The sequence below is a fragment of the Marmota marmota genome, unplaced genomic scaffold (genome assembly GCF_001458135.2).
Source record: "Marmota marmota marmota unplaced genomic scaffold, marMar, whole genome shotgun sequence".
NCBI lineage: Eukaryota > Metazoa > Chordata > Mammalia > Rodentia > Sciuridae > Marmota > Marmota marmota.
The window spans coordinates 40,461,574-40,473,866 of NW_025999900.1; the positions used below are offsets into that span (position 1 = coordinate 40,461,574).

Below are 12,293 nucleotides of genomic sequence, written 5' to 3' on the forward strand. Positions count from 1 at the left end.
TTTTTTTTTTTTTTTTTTTTTTTTTTTTTGGTACCAGGGGTTGAACTCAGGAGCACTTGGACACTGAGCCACATCCCCACCCCTATTTTTGTATTTTATTTAGAGACAGGCTCTCACTGTGTTGCTTGGTGCCTTCCCATTGCTGTCTCTGGCTTTGAACTCCTTTGATCCTCCTGTCTCAGCCCCGGAGCTGCTGGGATTATAGGTGTGCACCACTGCGCCCAGCCGTTTAAAAGTTTTTAAACTTGCAGAAAATAAGAAGAAGAACACTACTCAGAATTACTGATATTCCTTTTTAAATTTAAGTTTTCATATAATTTAAAATTTACAAAAATGTTTCAAGAATAGTATGAAGAATTCTCAACTCACCCACATACCTGAAATGTTAATATTTTACCAATTGACTTCATTCTTTTTTTAAAAAATATATATTTTAGTTGTAGATGGACACAGCACCTTTATTTTATTTGTTTGTATGTATGTATTTATTTATTTAATGTGGTGTGGGGATCTAACCCAGTGCCTCATGCATGCTAGGCAAGTGCTCTACCACTCAGCCACAACCTGGTCCCTCATTCTTTTCTGTCTTCATAGTTTCTTTCTGAAAAATTTGGGAGATGTGATGCCTCTTAACATAAAAATACTAAAGTGTATTTCCTTTAAAACTAGGAAATAGGCAAGGTGCAGTGTTGCACACCTGTAATACTAGCTACTAAGGAAACAAAGGCAGGAAGAATTCAAATTCAAGGCCACCCTGAAGAACTTAGTTACACTCTGTCTGGAAAGAAAGAAAAAGAAAAAAAAAAAAAAAAGGTTGGGGATGTAGCTCAGTGGTAAAGTGCCCTAGCACTTTTTTTCCCCTCTGTACCAGAAAGACAAACTAGGACACAGGTTCTGTTATTTAATAACAGTATAATGATCAAAATTAGGACATTAACATTGATACAGTATTATGTAATTTTCAGGTCTTAGATTTTGCCTCTTGTCCTGATATTTTTTTTAAAAAGCAGCTTTATGCTGGATGTAGTGGTGCACACTGCTCAGGAGGCTGAGGCAGGAGGATGGTGAGTTCAAAGCCAGCCTCAGCAAAAGTGAGTTGCTAAGCAATTCAGTGAGACCATGTCTCCAAATAAAATACTGAATAGGGCTAAGGATGTGGCTCAGTGGTTGAGTGCCCCTGGGTTCAATCCCTGTTACCCATCCAAAAATAATGTTTTTTAAAAATAGCAGCTTTATGAAGGTGTTTTTGACGTGTAAATGAGTTTTTTTTTTTTTAAGTAATCAGAGTTAAACGGCCTAAAAGATCTCTCTGCCTATTTGCCTATTTGTAAGTCACTGTACCCCAGGTTTTGTTTTGTTTTGTTCCCCTTTTGAGGTGGGGACAGAGATGGTGGGTGGATGCTATGGATTGAACCTAGGGGCATTTACCACACTGAGTTACACCCCCAGCACCCCACTCTTAAATTTTGAGACGCATTCTTACTAAGTTGCTTAGGGACTCACTAAATTGATGAAGCTCACCTGAAGCTTGTGGTTGTCTGGCCTCAGCCTTCTGAGTCACTGGAATTACAGGGTCTACCCCCTCCCTATCTTCTGTCTTACCCAGTTTGTAGGGACCACTAGTGTTTCTGTATACATAGTGTTGCTTTTTAATAATTGAAAAATGACAAATAACAAAGTGGAAATCTCAAGGAAAAAATCAACTCCTTTTTTTAGACAGTCAAAAGTCTTTCCTGCAGTACTGGGGACTGAACCTATGGTGTTCTACCACTGAGCTATATTTCCCTACCCTCTTGAGTATTTTCAGACTTCTGAAAAACTTTTCTGTAAAAGAAACTTTGTTCTTTAAATTTTTTTTAAGTTGTTGATGGACTTTTATCTATATGTGATTTTTTTTTTTTTTTAAGAGAGAGAGAGAATTTTAATATTTATTTTTTAGTTCTCGACGGACACAAAATCTTTGTATGTGGTGCTGAGGATCGAACCCGGGCCACACGCATGCCAGGCGAGCGCACTACCACATGAGCCACATCCCCAGCCCGTTTATGTGGTTCTGAGAATCAAACCCAGTGCCTCACACATGCTAGGCAAGTGCTCTGCTGCTAATCCTGGAATTACAGGGCCTACCCCCTGTAAAAGAAATTTTTCTGTCAAATAGTCCTCATTCTTCTTTGGGCTTTGAATACTTTTTCTAGTAATAATGCCTGTAGACTCCAGTTCTGTGGAAATTTAGTTAATGGAGTAATGCATTTTAAGCGAATGTTTTGCTTAGGTTGAGGCAGGCAGTTATGTCAGTGTCCAGTGTATCTTGCAGGCTATGAGCAGGGCAGGAAACAGTACACTAATAGTCACTTTTAGTCACTGTAGAACCTCTGAACTTTATATAGTAACTTAAATTTTATCCATTCAGGAACAGATACAAATAATACCTGGGGTAGAACTAGGCACAAAATTGAAACTATTTATTGGATGAATGCATGAATTCTATGTTAGTGTTCGCAGAGGGGGGATATTATTGGTTCATTCTTACCATTTCAAAAATTTGACACATAGTGAGTGCCCTGATGGGGCTAATTTATAAGCCTATCCTTGGTGAAATAATTTTATGTCTAGATACATGTGTAACAAAGGGATAAGCATCTCTACCATATTTTGTATACCTGTAGTATTCTCAGAAGTGTAGAAAACTAAAGAATGCTTTGAAAGACAAAAAAGTGAAAAAAGCAGAATGCATGCATGTTAATGTAATATAGATAAATCTTACTTGCATTATTTTCTTTTTTTTGGAGTAAATCTGTTGAAGTAAAATTACAATAAAATGAATCCATTTTAATTTCTATGAGTTTTGATTTATACATATGCCAGTGTGACCAACAGTATGCTAGATAAATATAGAAAATATTTCTTCCATTGTGATGCTTGGTTTGGGTCATGAAGTTTCTTATTTAATAGGTAAAAATGCTTTGGATCGGGCTGGGGATGTGGCTCAAGCAGTAGCGCGCTTGCCTGGCGTGCATGCGGCCTGGGTTCGATCCTCAGCACCACATACAAACAAAGATGTTGTGTCCGCCAATAACTAAAAATAAATAAATAAATAAATATTTAAAAAAAAAAAAAAAAAAAAATGCTTTGGATCTTCTGTAAGTTAAGCACAGTATTTTTAAAAATGCTATTTAAATGATTTTAGTGCTAAAAATTAACTCTGCATCTCTCTTTCTTGAACTCCACATGCAATTTTTCAGCAAATCCTATTGGTGATCTTCAGTATGTTTAGAATCCAACAGTTTGATAAACCACTTTCACCACTTCCACCTGTTTCAAACTGCCATCATCTTGTGTGGATTATTACAATAGTCTCATGCTTCCATTCTGTTCTCTTCCAGTCTTACTTAATACAGTGGCCATTGATACTGTTAAAATGTTAGTCAAGTTAAAAAATCTTTCAGATGTTTTCCATCTTATTGAAAGTAACAATCAAAACCTTTACAATGTACTACAAAGTCCTGCACTCTGAACTCCCTCCCCAAGTATTTTCAGCTTGCTTCAGCTACCCCAGAGATAATGTTGACCTTGCTGTCTCCCTTGAACACACCCCAAAGTTGAACACACTCTGCCTACTTCAGGCATGTGTTTGCTGTTTCCTTTGCATGGAAGATGTTTCCCCCAGATATGAAAAGGACTTCCTGTTTCAGCCTTTTTCAAATCTTTATTTAGCTCTTCATTTTCTTTGTGAGGTATATAAGCAGATTTGAAATAAATCACTCCCTTGCTGTCTTCCCAGCTTTGGTTTCCTACAAAATGCCTTTCAGCATTCAGTATATCTGTAGCATGAGTAATTATAATTTATATTTTATTTGTTATCTTTAAGAGCTAATAGGTTTGCTGTGATTATAAAAGTTTATTCGCACATGGCAAAACAAAATTTTATGTTGAATTATGTAATTTATGCATTTTAATGTTTAAATATTAATATTTTTTAAAGATCACAGGAAATGTTTTCTGATTTTTTCAAGGAAAAATTGAATATTCACAATAATTAACCATTAGCTGTGTTATTTTTCATCTGTTTTAAACTAAATTAAAGGGCTGGGGCTTTAGCTCAGTGGTAAAGAGCCCCCTTGGGTTCAATCCCCAATACCCCTCCAACAAAATCAAAAACTTAGAAAAGAATGCAAGGGGTATACTAGCATACACTAACATTAAAAATTATAAATATGGCATAAATTCCAATAATATAGTTTTATTAATAAAATATCTAATACTGGGGGGAGTGAAAAGTGGTTCTAAAAACTGAATCAAAGTCCATCTTTGATCATTGTGAGGCTAGCACTGGGTCATTGCTAGCATAGTACCTGGCTCATGGTAACTGCTTAATAAATGTCTATTGAGGCCCTCAGACTTTGTTTATTGATACATTCATTAATCAATTTATTTATTCAACAGGTACTATACCAACTGCCCTCCTAAGAAAGTGCTGAGATAGAGTATTATAATGATAATACAAGAGCTTCTGTAAGTAGGACAGTAGCCTTCTCTGTTTTAAAAGAAGATACACCCCCTTTCCACCCTTCTGTATAGAATATTTGTTTTTGATTTGGGGCAGAAAGTGTTACAAAAAAAAATTATAAGAAACTCAATACATTTATAGTCTAAAAATCTTGTGTTTTTCCTTTGTGATACATCCTGATACCTACCTAAATTTTAAAGCATTTCTAGTACCTTATTTGATAAGTATATGAATCATCCTAGGAATTCCTTTACTTATAAAACTTTCAAAATATTTTAAGTATATTGTTTTTTGAAGTTGAAGTTTAAATTGTATAGACTATTGATTGTGTGCATCAAGTAAATATGGTCTAATAAACAGGTAAAAAGATACTGAACCTCGTTAATGAAATAGAAGTTTTTTTTTTAACCTATCAGATAATTAGAATTTAAAAACCTCTTTATTCCAACAATGGTGAGGATATGAGAAAAGGGCATAAAATTTACATACTAGTTTTTGGGACTGATTTAGACATAAAATTTGGACATATACAATAATAATCTGTATTATGGAATTATTTACAGAGATGTATAGGATTATATGTCAAAATCTAAAGCATTATTTGAAAGAGATAAAAAAGTAGCATCAACCATTAATGTTGGTTGGATAATTATTGTATATCTGTATTAATAATAATTTACTACATTATAAAAACTGAAATAGAAATTTATAAGTGGATATGAAGAGATGTCAATGAAAATAGGGGAAAATGCAGGTAATAATATAGTTATACTGGAGAAAATTACAAATTATGTATTACTTTGTGCATATAAAGATATGTAGAAAACCATGAGATATGCCTAACTGTGGGATTAGGGAAAGAGAAAGGGATTAGGGAAAGAGAAAGTGGAAGAGTTACACTTTTTTCCTTAATTTTTTTTTAGTTGTTGATAGACTTATTTAATTAATTTTTTTATGTGCGGTACTGAGCATCTAACACAGTGCCTCACACATGCTAGGCGAGTAGTCTACTGCGAGCCACAACCCCAGCCCCCAAGAGTTACACTTTCTATTTTTCTTTCTCCTGAAGGGTGAGTAAAACAATTGCAAAACACAAGACATTTTAAGTTTAAATAGCTCTGGACTTTTTTTTTTTTTTTTTTGGTGGTGCTGGAATTGAACCCAGGGCCTTATGCATGTGAGGCAAGCCCTCTACCAACTGAGTTAATAGAGTGAGGAAATTTTCCCTAGTGTCTAGTAGAAATATCTCCTGTTTATCAAATCACTGACTTTAGTGGAGTCACTGATGTGGCATAGATTTACCTATTTGAGTTCTCTCATTCGCATGATGGGAATCTAACCTAAAACCTTGAGCAAGATAGGAAACACTCTTATCACTGATCTACGTCCCCCAGCCCCTTGGCTGCTTTTAAAAATTGATGTATGTAACTCTCATGGGACATCCTAGCAACATTTTTCATTTTTTCTCCAATAGAACTGGGTGCTAAAATATGTTGATGAAAATAAAAACTTAAGGAAGGAAAAACTTAAGTACTTCCATTCATTTAAAGTAAAGGATGGCTGGGCACCTGTAATACCAGCAGTTTGGGAGGCTGAGGCGTGAGGAATGCAAGTTCCTGAAACCCTTTCTCAAAAAGGACTGGGGTTGAAGCTCTGGTAAAGCGCCCTGGGGTTCAATCCTCAGTCCCATATGGGAAGGGAAAAAAAGTTTCCTTTAATATGGCAGACTAAACAATTTAATGTGCTTTTATATTTTTAAAAAATCAAATGATACTATCTGATTCAAGAGTGGTTAAAAAAAGAATGGTTAATTGGTTGCTTTTAAGTTTAAGAAAAAGGATGGCTTTTCTCATTGTCAACAGTTCCTTTTCACATTTGAGTGATTACTGTATGATCTGGTATCAAGAGTTGGTGTGTGTCCGTGCCCCACCAGGTTTGTAATTCACTGACATATTTGTCCTTGAGGAACTGGCCAACATTGAATGAAATACTGTGTAACTTTGTAAATTTAGTTTTCAGGGTGCTGATAGATATTAATTTAAATAAAAAAAGTATCAAAGCACTTTATAAAACACTATTAGATACCCTCCTGGATTCTGATCTTGGTTTTAAAAGATTCATTGATGTTTGGTATTTAATTTTTGGATATTAACTGAACCTCAAAATTTTTTTCTTCCTTTATATGTATTCCCACATGATTGTAGGAGTCTATCCTGAACTTAGATCGTGTACATTTTGGGAACTTATTTTAGAAAAGATCTAAGTTTTAAAAATTCTCAATGGACAGACAGAGAAAAGAGGGTCTTTGCCAACTCCTTTGGGTAAGAAAACTTTAGAATTTTGTAGATACTCTAAAAATGAAGGCCAACAAAACTAGGCAGATTCAATTATAAAGTTTTCAAGTAAAATGATTTGTTATGATTTCTTTCTTTAGACTGCTGCAGTAAGAATGTCTTTCCCCCCTCATTTGAATCGCCCTCCCATGGGAATCCCAGCACTCCCACCGGGTATCCCACCCCCACAGTTTCCTGGCTTTCCTCCACCTGTGCCTCCAGGTAAGTTTGTTAATACTTTTTTTTTTAAACCTATGCTTTTGTCATTATGATATTAACTTTAGGAAAATAATATGTATGTAATACTTCAGCAGTGAATATATCTTTTAGCATCATTCTGAAAATGGGTTTTTCATTTTCCTAAGGCAGTGGATTTGATATGTGACTGTCAGACTCACCTTGGAAATTCCTTTTAAAAATTCTATATTTAAAATACATAGGGCCAGGTGTGGTGGCACATGCCTGTAGTCCCAGTGACATGGGAGGCTGAGGCAGGAAGATCACAAGTTCAAAGCCAGCCTCAACAACTTAGTGACCCTCTAAGAAACTCAGCAAGACCCTGTTTCAAAATAAAAATAAATAGGTTAGAGATGGGGCTCAGTGATTAAGCCCCTTTGGGTTCCATCCCTAGTACCAAATGGTATTTCCTTTCTGAAACAGGGAAAAAAATAGTGTTATTAATCTTAATTTTGCAGGTACTTAAACATGCAGATTAGAAGCAAATACCAGTACATATTTATCTCTTAGTTCTAAGTTTGGTTTGTTTTTAAGCACAGATACATAGTAGCATGCTATATCCACTAGTTTGCACCTTGCTTTTTTTCACTTGATAGTGTACCATAGCTTTCTAAATCAATATATGAACAGCTTCCTTCAAGAGTTCTGTGGAGTTAAAGCAATATTCAGGCCTTACCACAAATCCCTGAATCAGTTCCTCAGAAATTGGGGCTCTGGAATCTTTATTTTTAACAAGTTTGCAGCTATTTCTAGTTATCAAATTAAGTAAATGGAACCCATATTTGAGAACAGTTATTCTGAAGTAGATAACATTATTTGACTTAAGGGAACGAGAGTTCCTTTGCTTCTACCATGTTTACTTTAGATCTTCAATATTATTGCCAGCTTGGTTGATGTTAAACTAATGTGGACATTTATTCAGAATGGTAATTCTGTACTTTCTAATTTCATTTGTACTAGTCTACATAATCATTTTTGTTTAGCAAAGCATACTTTACTTGTCTGATAAATCAGAATTTAGTTGTAGCTCAGGCACTACAAGCATTCTGTGTGCAATATCAGTATTTTAAATGGTAAGTCATGAAAAAAACAAAGGTAGGTAGTGGACTGGGGATATGACTCAGTGGTAGAATGCTTGCCTTGCATGCTTGAGGCCCTGGGTTTGTTCCCTAGCACTGGAAAGGGTGGGCAAGGTAAGTTATGAAATATTATAAAAACTACTGTAATAATTCAGAAACACAGTACCCTGGATGCATGATTTTTGTGTTTGGCTTATGAGTATAGTTAATAACTCAGTGCACTTAATTGGACTTTGATATAATATATGATGATTCTGAGTATTAAAAAAATTTTTTGTTTTAGATGGATAAAATACTTCTAGTTTATTTATTTTATGTGGTGTTGCTGAGGATCGAATCCAATGCCTCACATGCTAGTCAAGTGCTCTGCCACTGTGCTACAACCCCAGGCCCGGTGATCATGAATTTTAAATGAGAAAATAAGTCTGGTAACTAGCTGTTGTTTTTCTCTAGAAAGTAAGACATGCCTACAGAAAAAGTTCCTTCCCCCAAATCAATCTTGTCAGTTTTCTAGGGTATTATTTCTCCAGAGATATGCTGTGCATTTCCTACTATTTGCTTGCGTTTACTCTTTTCCTATTTCCTTTTTAAAAAACTCAAATGTTAATATGCTCTTCACATTTTGTGCACTTTATTTTTGCTTAGCATGCATGATCATTAGGAAGAGCAGCAGTGCTTTTTCAATGAAAATTTTGAACTGTACTTTGCTTATGTTTGCTTTAGCATGCATGATTTTTATAAACAGCAGCAATGCCTTATTTATTGTGGATGCTAATTGCAGAAATTCTAATGGCAGTATTAGAGCACATGCTTAGTATGCTCAAGACCTGAGTTGTAACCCTAGCACCAAAAAGGAGGAAAAAAAAAAGATAAATTTCAGGTATTAGTGAGTTGGATTAGGAAGCATTATTAGACTTTGAGTAAATTTAAAAAGGGAAATTTAAAGATGTCTTTCTGAATGCTTTTCTTAATAGACGGTTTACCTATAGAATTGGGGCCATATGGGGGTACCATTGTAGTTGGTAAATAGAGTATTTATTTTTGGAAAGTTAAGGTGTAAAGTTTAGATAACAACTGATTAATTATAGGTGTTTTTGGTACTGGGGATTGAACCCAGGGGTGCTTTACCACTGAGCTATATTCCCATTCCCTTTTTATTTATTATTATTTTTACATTTATTTTTGGATTGTAGTTGGACACAGTACCTTTATTTTATTTGTTTATGTGGTGCTGAGGATTGAACCCAGGGCCTCGCACATGCTAGGCGAGCACTCTATCACTGAACCACAACCCAAGCCCCCCTTTTTATTTTTTATTTTGAGACAGGGTCATGCTGGGTTACTTAGGGCCTCTGACTAAATTGCTTGGGCTGACCTTAAACATGTGATCCTCTGCCTCACCTTCATGAGCTGCTGGGTTTAAAGGCATGTGCCACCAGGATGGTAAATTAATTATATTTTTACATAACCACAGTTATTTAAAAATACTTTTTTCTTTCTTTTTTTTTTTTTGTGTTGGGGGGCAGTAATGGGAATTGAACCCAGGGCTTGACATATGATAGCAATGCCCTGCAAGTGTCTACTTTACTTTAGTGAGTCATACAAGTTATCACAATTTTATAGGCACTCTTGAAGGACTAATTATTTTAATACAATTGAGGAAACTGCAGCAGAAGTTAAAGTACTTTCGTAAAGGTTCACAAGTTAAAATGATAGAACCAAGAATCAAACTCCAATTTACCTTCTTTTTAATTGTCAGTGAATATTTATTTATTTATTTATTTATTTATTTATTTATTTATTTATGGTGCTAAGGATTGAACTCAGTGCCTCACACATGGTAGGCAGCAACACCAGCCCAATGCAGATTTGATCCTGAAGTCTATTTTGCAGTTTATTCTGGACATCGATAGGAACTATAATCTATATCTTTAAAAAATATTGTGAAAACTGGAATTATTTTAAATAAAATATATTTGAAAATAAAGGGACAGTGGTACATGTTTAAGAATTTATTACCAGTTTTAGATGGGGAATTATCTTGAATTCATGTTAAATTTGAACTGAAGGGTGATTTCAGAACTTCGTGATATTTGAAATAATTTATTTTCATATTTTCAGTACTGGGAATTGAACTCAGGGGTGTTTAACCATTAAGCCACATCCTTGACTCTTTTTTATATTTTATTTAGAGACAGGTTCTTGCTGAATTGCTTAGGGCCTCACTGAATTGCTGAGGCTGGCACTAAATTAATGATCCTCCTAGTCACCTTCATGAGCTGTGTGTGCCACTGCTCCCAGCCCTTTATTTTTTGTTTTGAGACAGGGTCTGACCAAGTTGCCCAGGCTGGTTTCAAATTTGTGATCCTTTTGCCTCAGCTTACTGAATTACAGGGATTACAGGCATGCACTGCACCTGGCTACTTAGAAGCATTTTAAAATTTATATTAGAACAGTAGTCACATCTTTGATTAATTTTGATCTCATTACAAGCTTTTTCTTAGTTCTCAAATCATCTGATTTCATCCTTAGTTCTGTGAACAAGGAGGGATACAAGAACTCTCCATATAGCTATTGCTTAGGAAACATTGTAATTGAAAAGATATCCATAAACAGTAGTAGACAGGTCTTAAACCTTCACAGTGAGTTATTTAGAACAGACCATGCCTATCTTAGAGATTAGTTTTCTTTTTGATAGCAGCTGAAATTACAGGTCTCATTTTTTGGATGATATTTTTCTGTGAAAGAATCAGAAATAACAATGTTCTTGTTGGGTTTCCAGATTAATTTCTTATTTGATATCTTCTTTTTTTTCTAACTCTAAGTATTTGTTTTTACTTTATTTAATAAAATTATATATAATTGTTGTGCATGTTTTGAAATTGTATGCATTGTGGGATGGCTAAATAGAGCTAATTAAAATATGCATTGCTTCATATACTTATTTTTTTGTTGAGAACACTTAACCTTTTTAGTTGTCAAGACTATAATATGTATGTTAATTGTAATCATCATGTTTTTTTTTTTTTGCTACTGGGAATTGAACCTGGGGTGCTTTACCACTGAACCAGTCCTTTTTTTTTTTTTAAGTTGTAGATGGATACAATATCTTTATTTATTTTATGTGGTGCTGAGGGAGGGAATCAAACCCAGTGCCTCACATGTGCTAGGTGAGTGCTCTACCACGCAGCTACAGCCCTACCCCTTTATTTTTTATTTTGAGACAGTCTTGCTAAGTTGCTGAGGCCTGCTGCCCTTGAACTTCTAATCCTTCTTTCTCAGCCTCCCTGGTTGCTGGGATTACAGGCCTGGGTCACTGTACTCGTCCTACAGTTGTTTTATGTTTTTTAAAATTTGGACTGGGATTGTAGTTCATGTTAGAACCTTTGCCTAGCATGTGCAAGGTACTGGGTTCAATCCTCAGCACCACACACACAAAAATTATTCTTTGACTTCTGTGTTGTTACTTCTTAAATGTAATATTGATTTCATGTTTTTTTTTTTTTAAATCTTGAGAATCATTGGTACCATTTCATTCTTTTTTGAAAAATTTTTTTTATTTTTTAGTTGTTGTTAGACACAATTCCTTTATTTCACTTATTTATTTTTATGTGGTGCTGAGGATCGAACCCAGGGTCTTGCACGTGTGAGGTGAGTGCTCTACTGCCGAGCCACAACCCTAGCCCCCATTGGTACCATTTCTATTCCAATTGAAAAGAATTTTAAAAATCAGAGTCTTAAATCTATAAAAACATAATTTTGTCTCACTGTGTCCATCAGATCAGGCTCCTGATACACCCTGAAAGGTTGTTAATTTAAACTCAATGGTCTTTTCTTTAGTTTTGTGTATTAATATAGGTTTTTTATTTTTTTTTAAGATGGACAGAATACCTTTATTTATTGTTTATTTTTGTGTGGTGCTGGCGATGGAACCCAGTGCCTCATGCATGCTAGGCAAGTGTTCTACCACTGAGCTACAACCTAGCCCCCTTTATATAGGTTTCATATATCATTGGTACCATTGTTCACCCATAATTATGAATCTGTTTGTTAAGGCTGTTTTGAGGACCACTGAAACAGATGAAAACAAAGTGATAATTGTCCAGAATTTTATATTTCTTTTTTTTTTTTTTTTTT

At 34.9% G+C, this 12,293-nt stretch overlaps 1 protein-coding gene across 2 annotated transcripts in view; it reads left to right on the forward strand.

Annotated features, from left to right (window-relative positions):
• Positions 1-12,293, forward strand: part of Rbm25 (RNA binding motif protein 25) — a 60,884-nt gene that overhangs the window by 3,430 nt on the left and 45,161 nt on the right. Inside the window, exons 1-2 of one of the 2 annotated variants that reach the window (XM_015493581.2) lie at positions 6,616-6,828; positions 6,942-7,062. In XM_015493581.2, the coding sequence (XP_015349067.2) occupies positions 6,787-6,828; positions 6,942-7,062 (163 nt within the window). In that variant the 5' untranslated portion in view covers positions 6,616-6,786. Of the gene's footprint in view, positions 1-6,615; positions 6,829-6,941; positions 7,063-12,293 lie in introns of those variants that run through there. The other variant, XM_015493586.2, reaches the window with a different exon arrangement.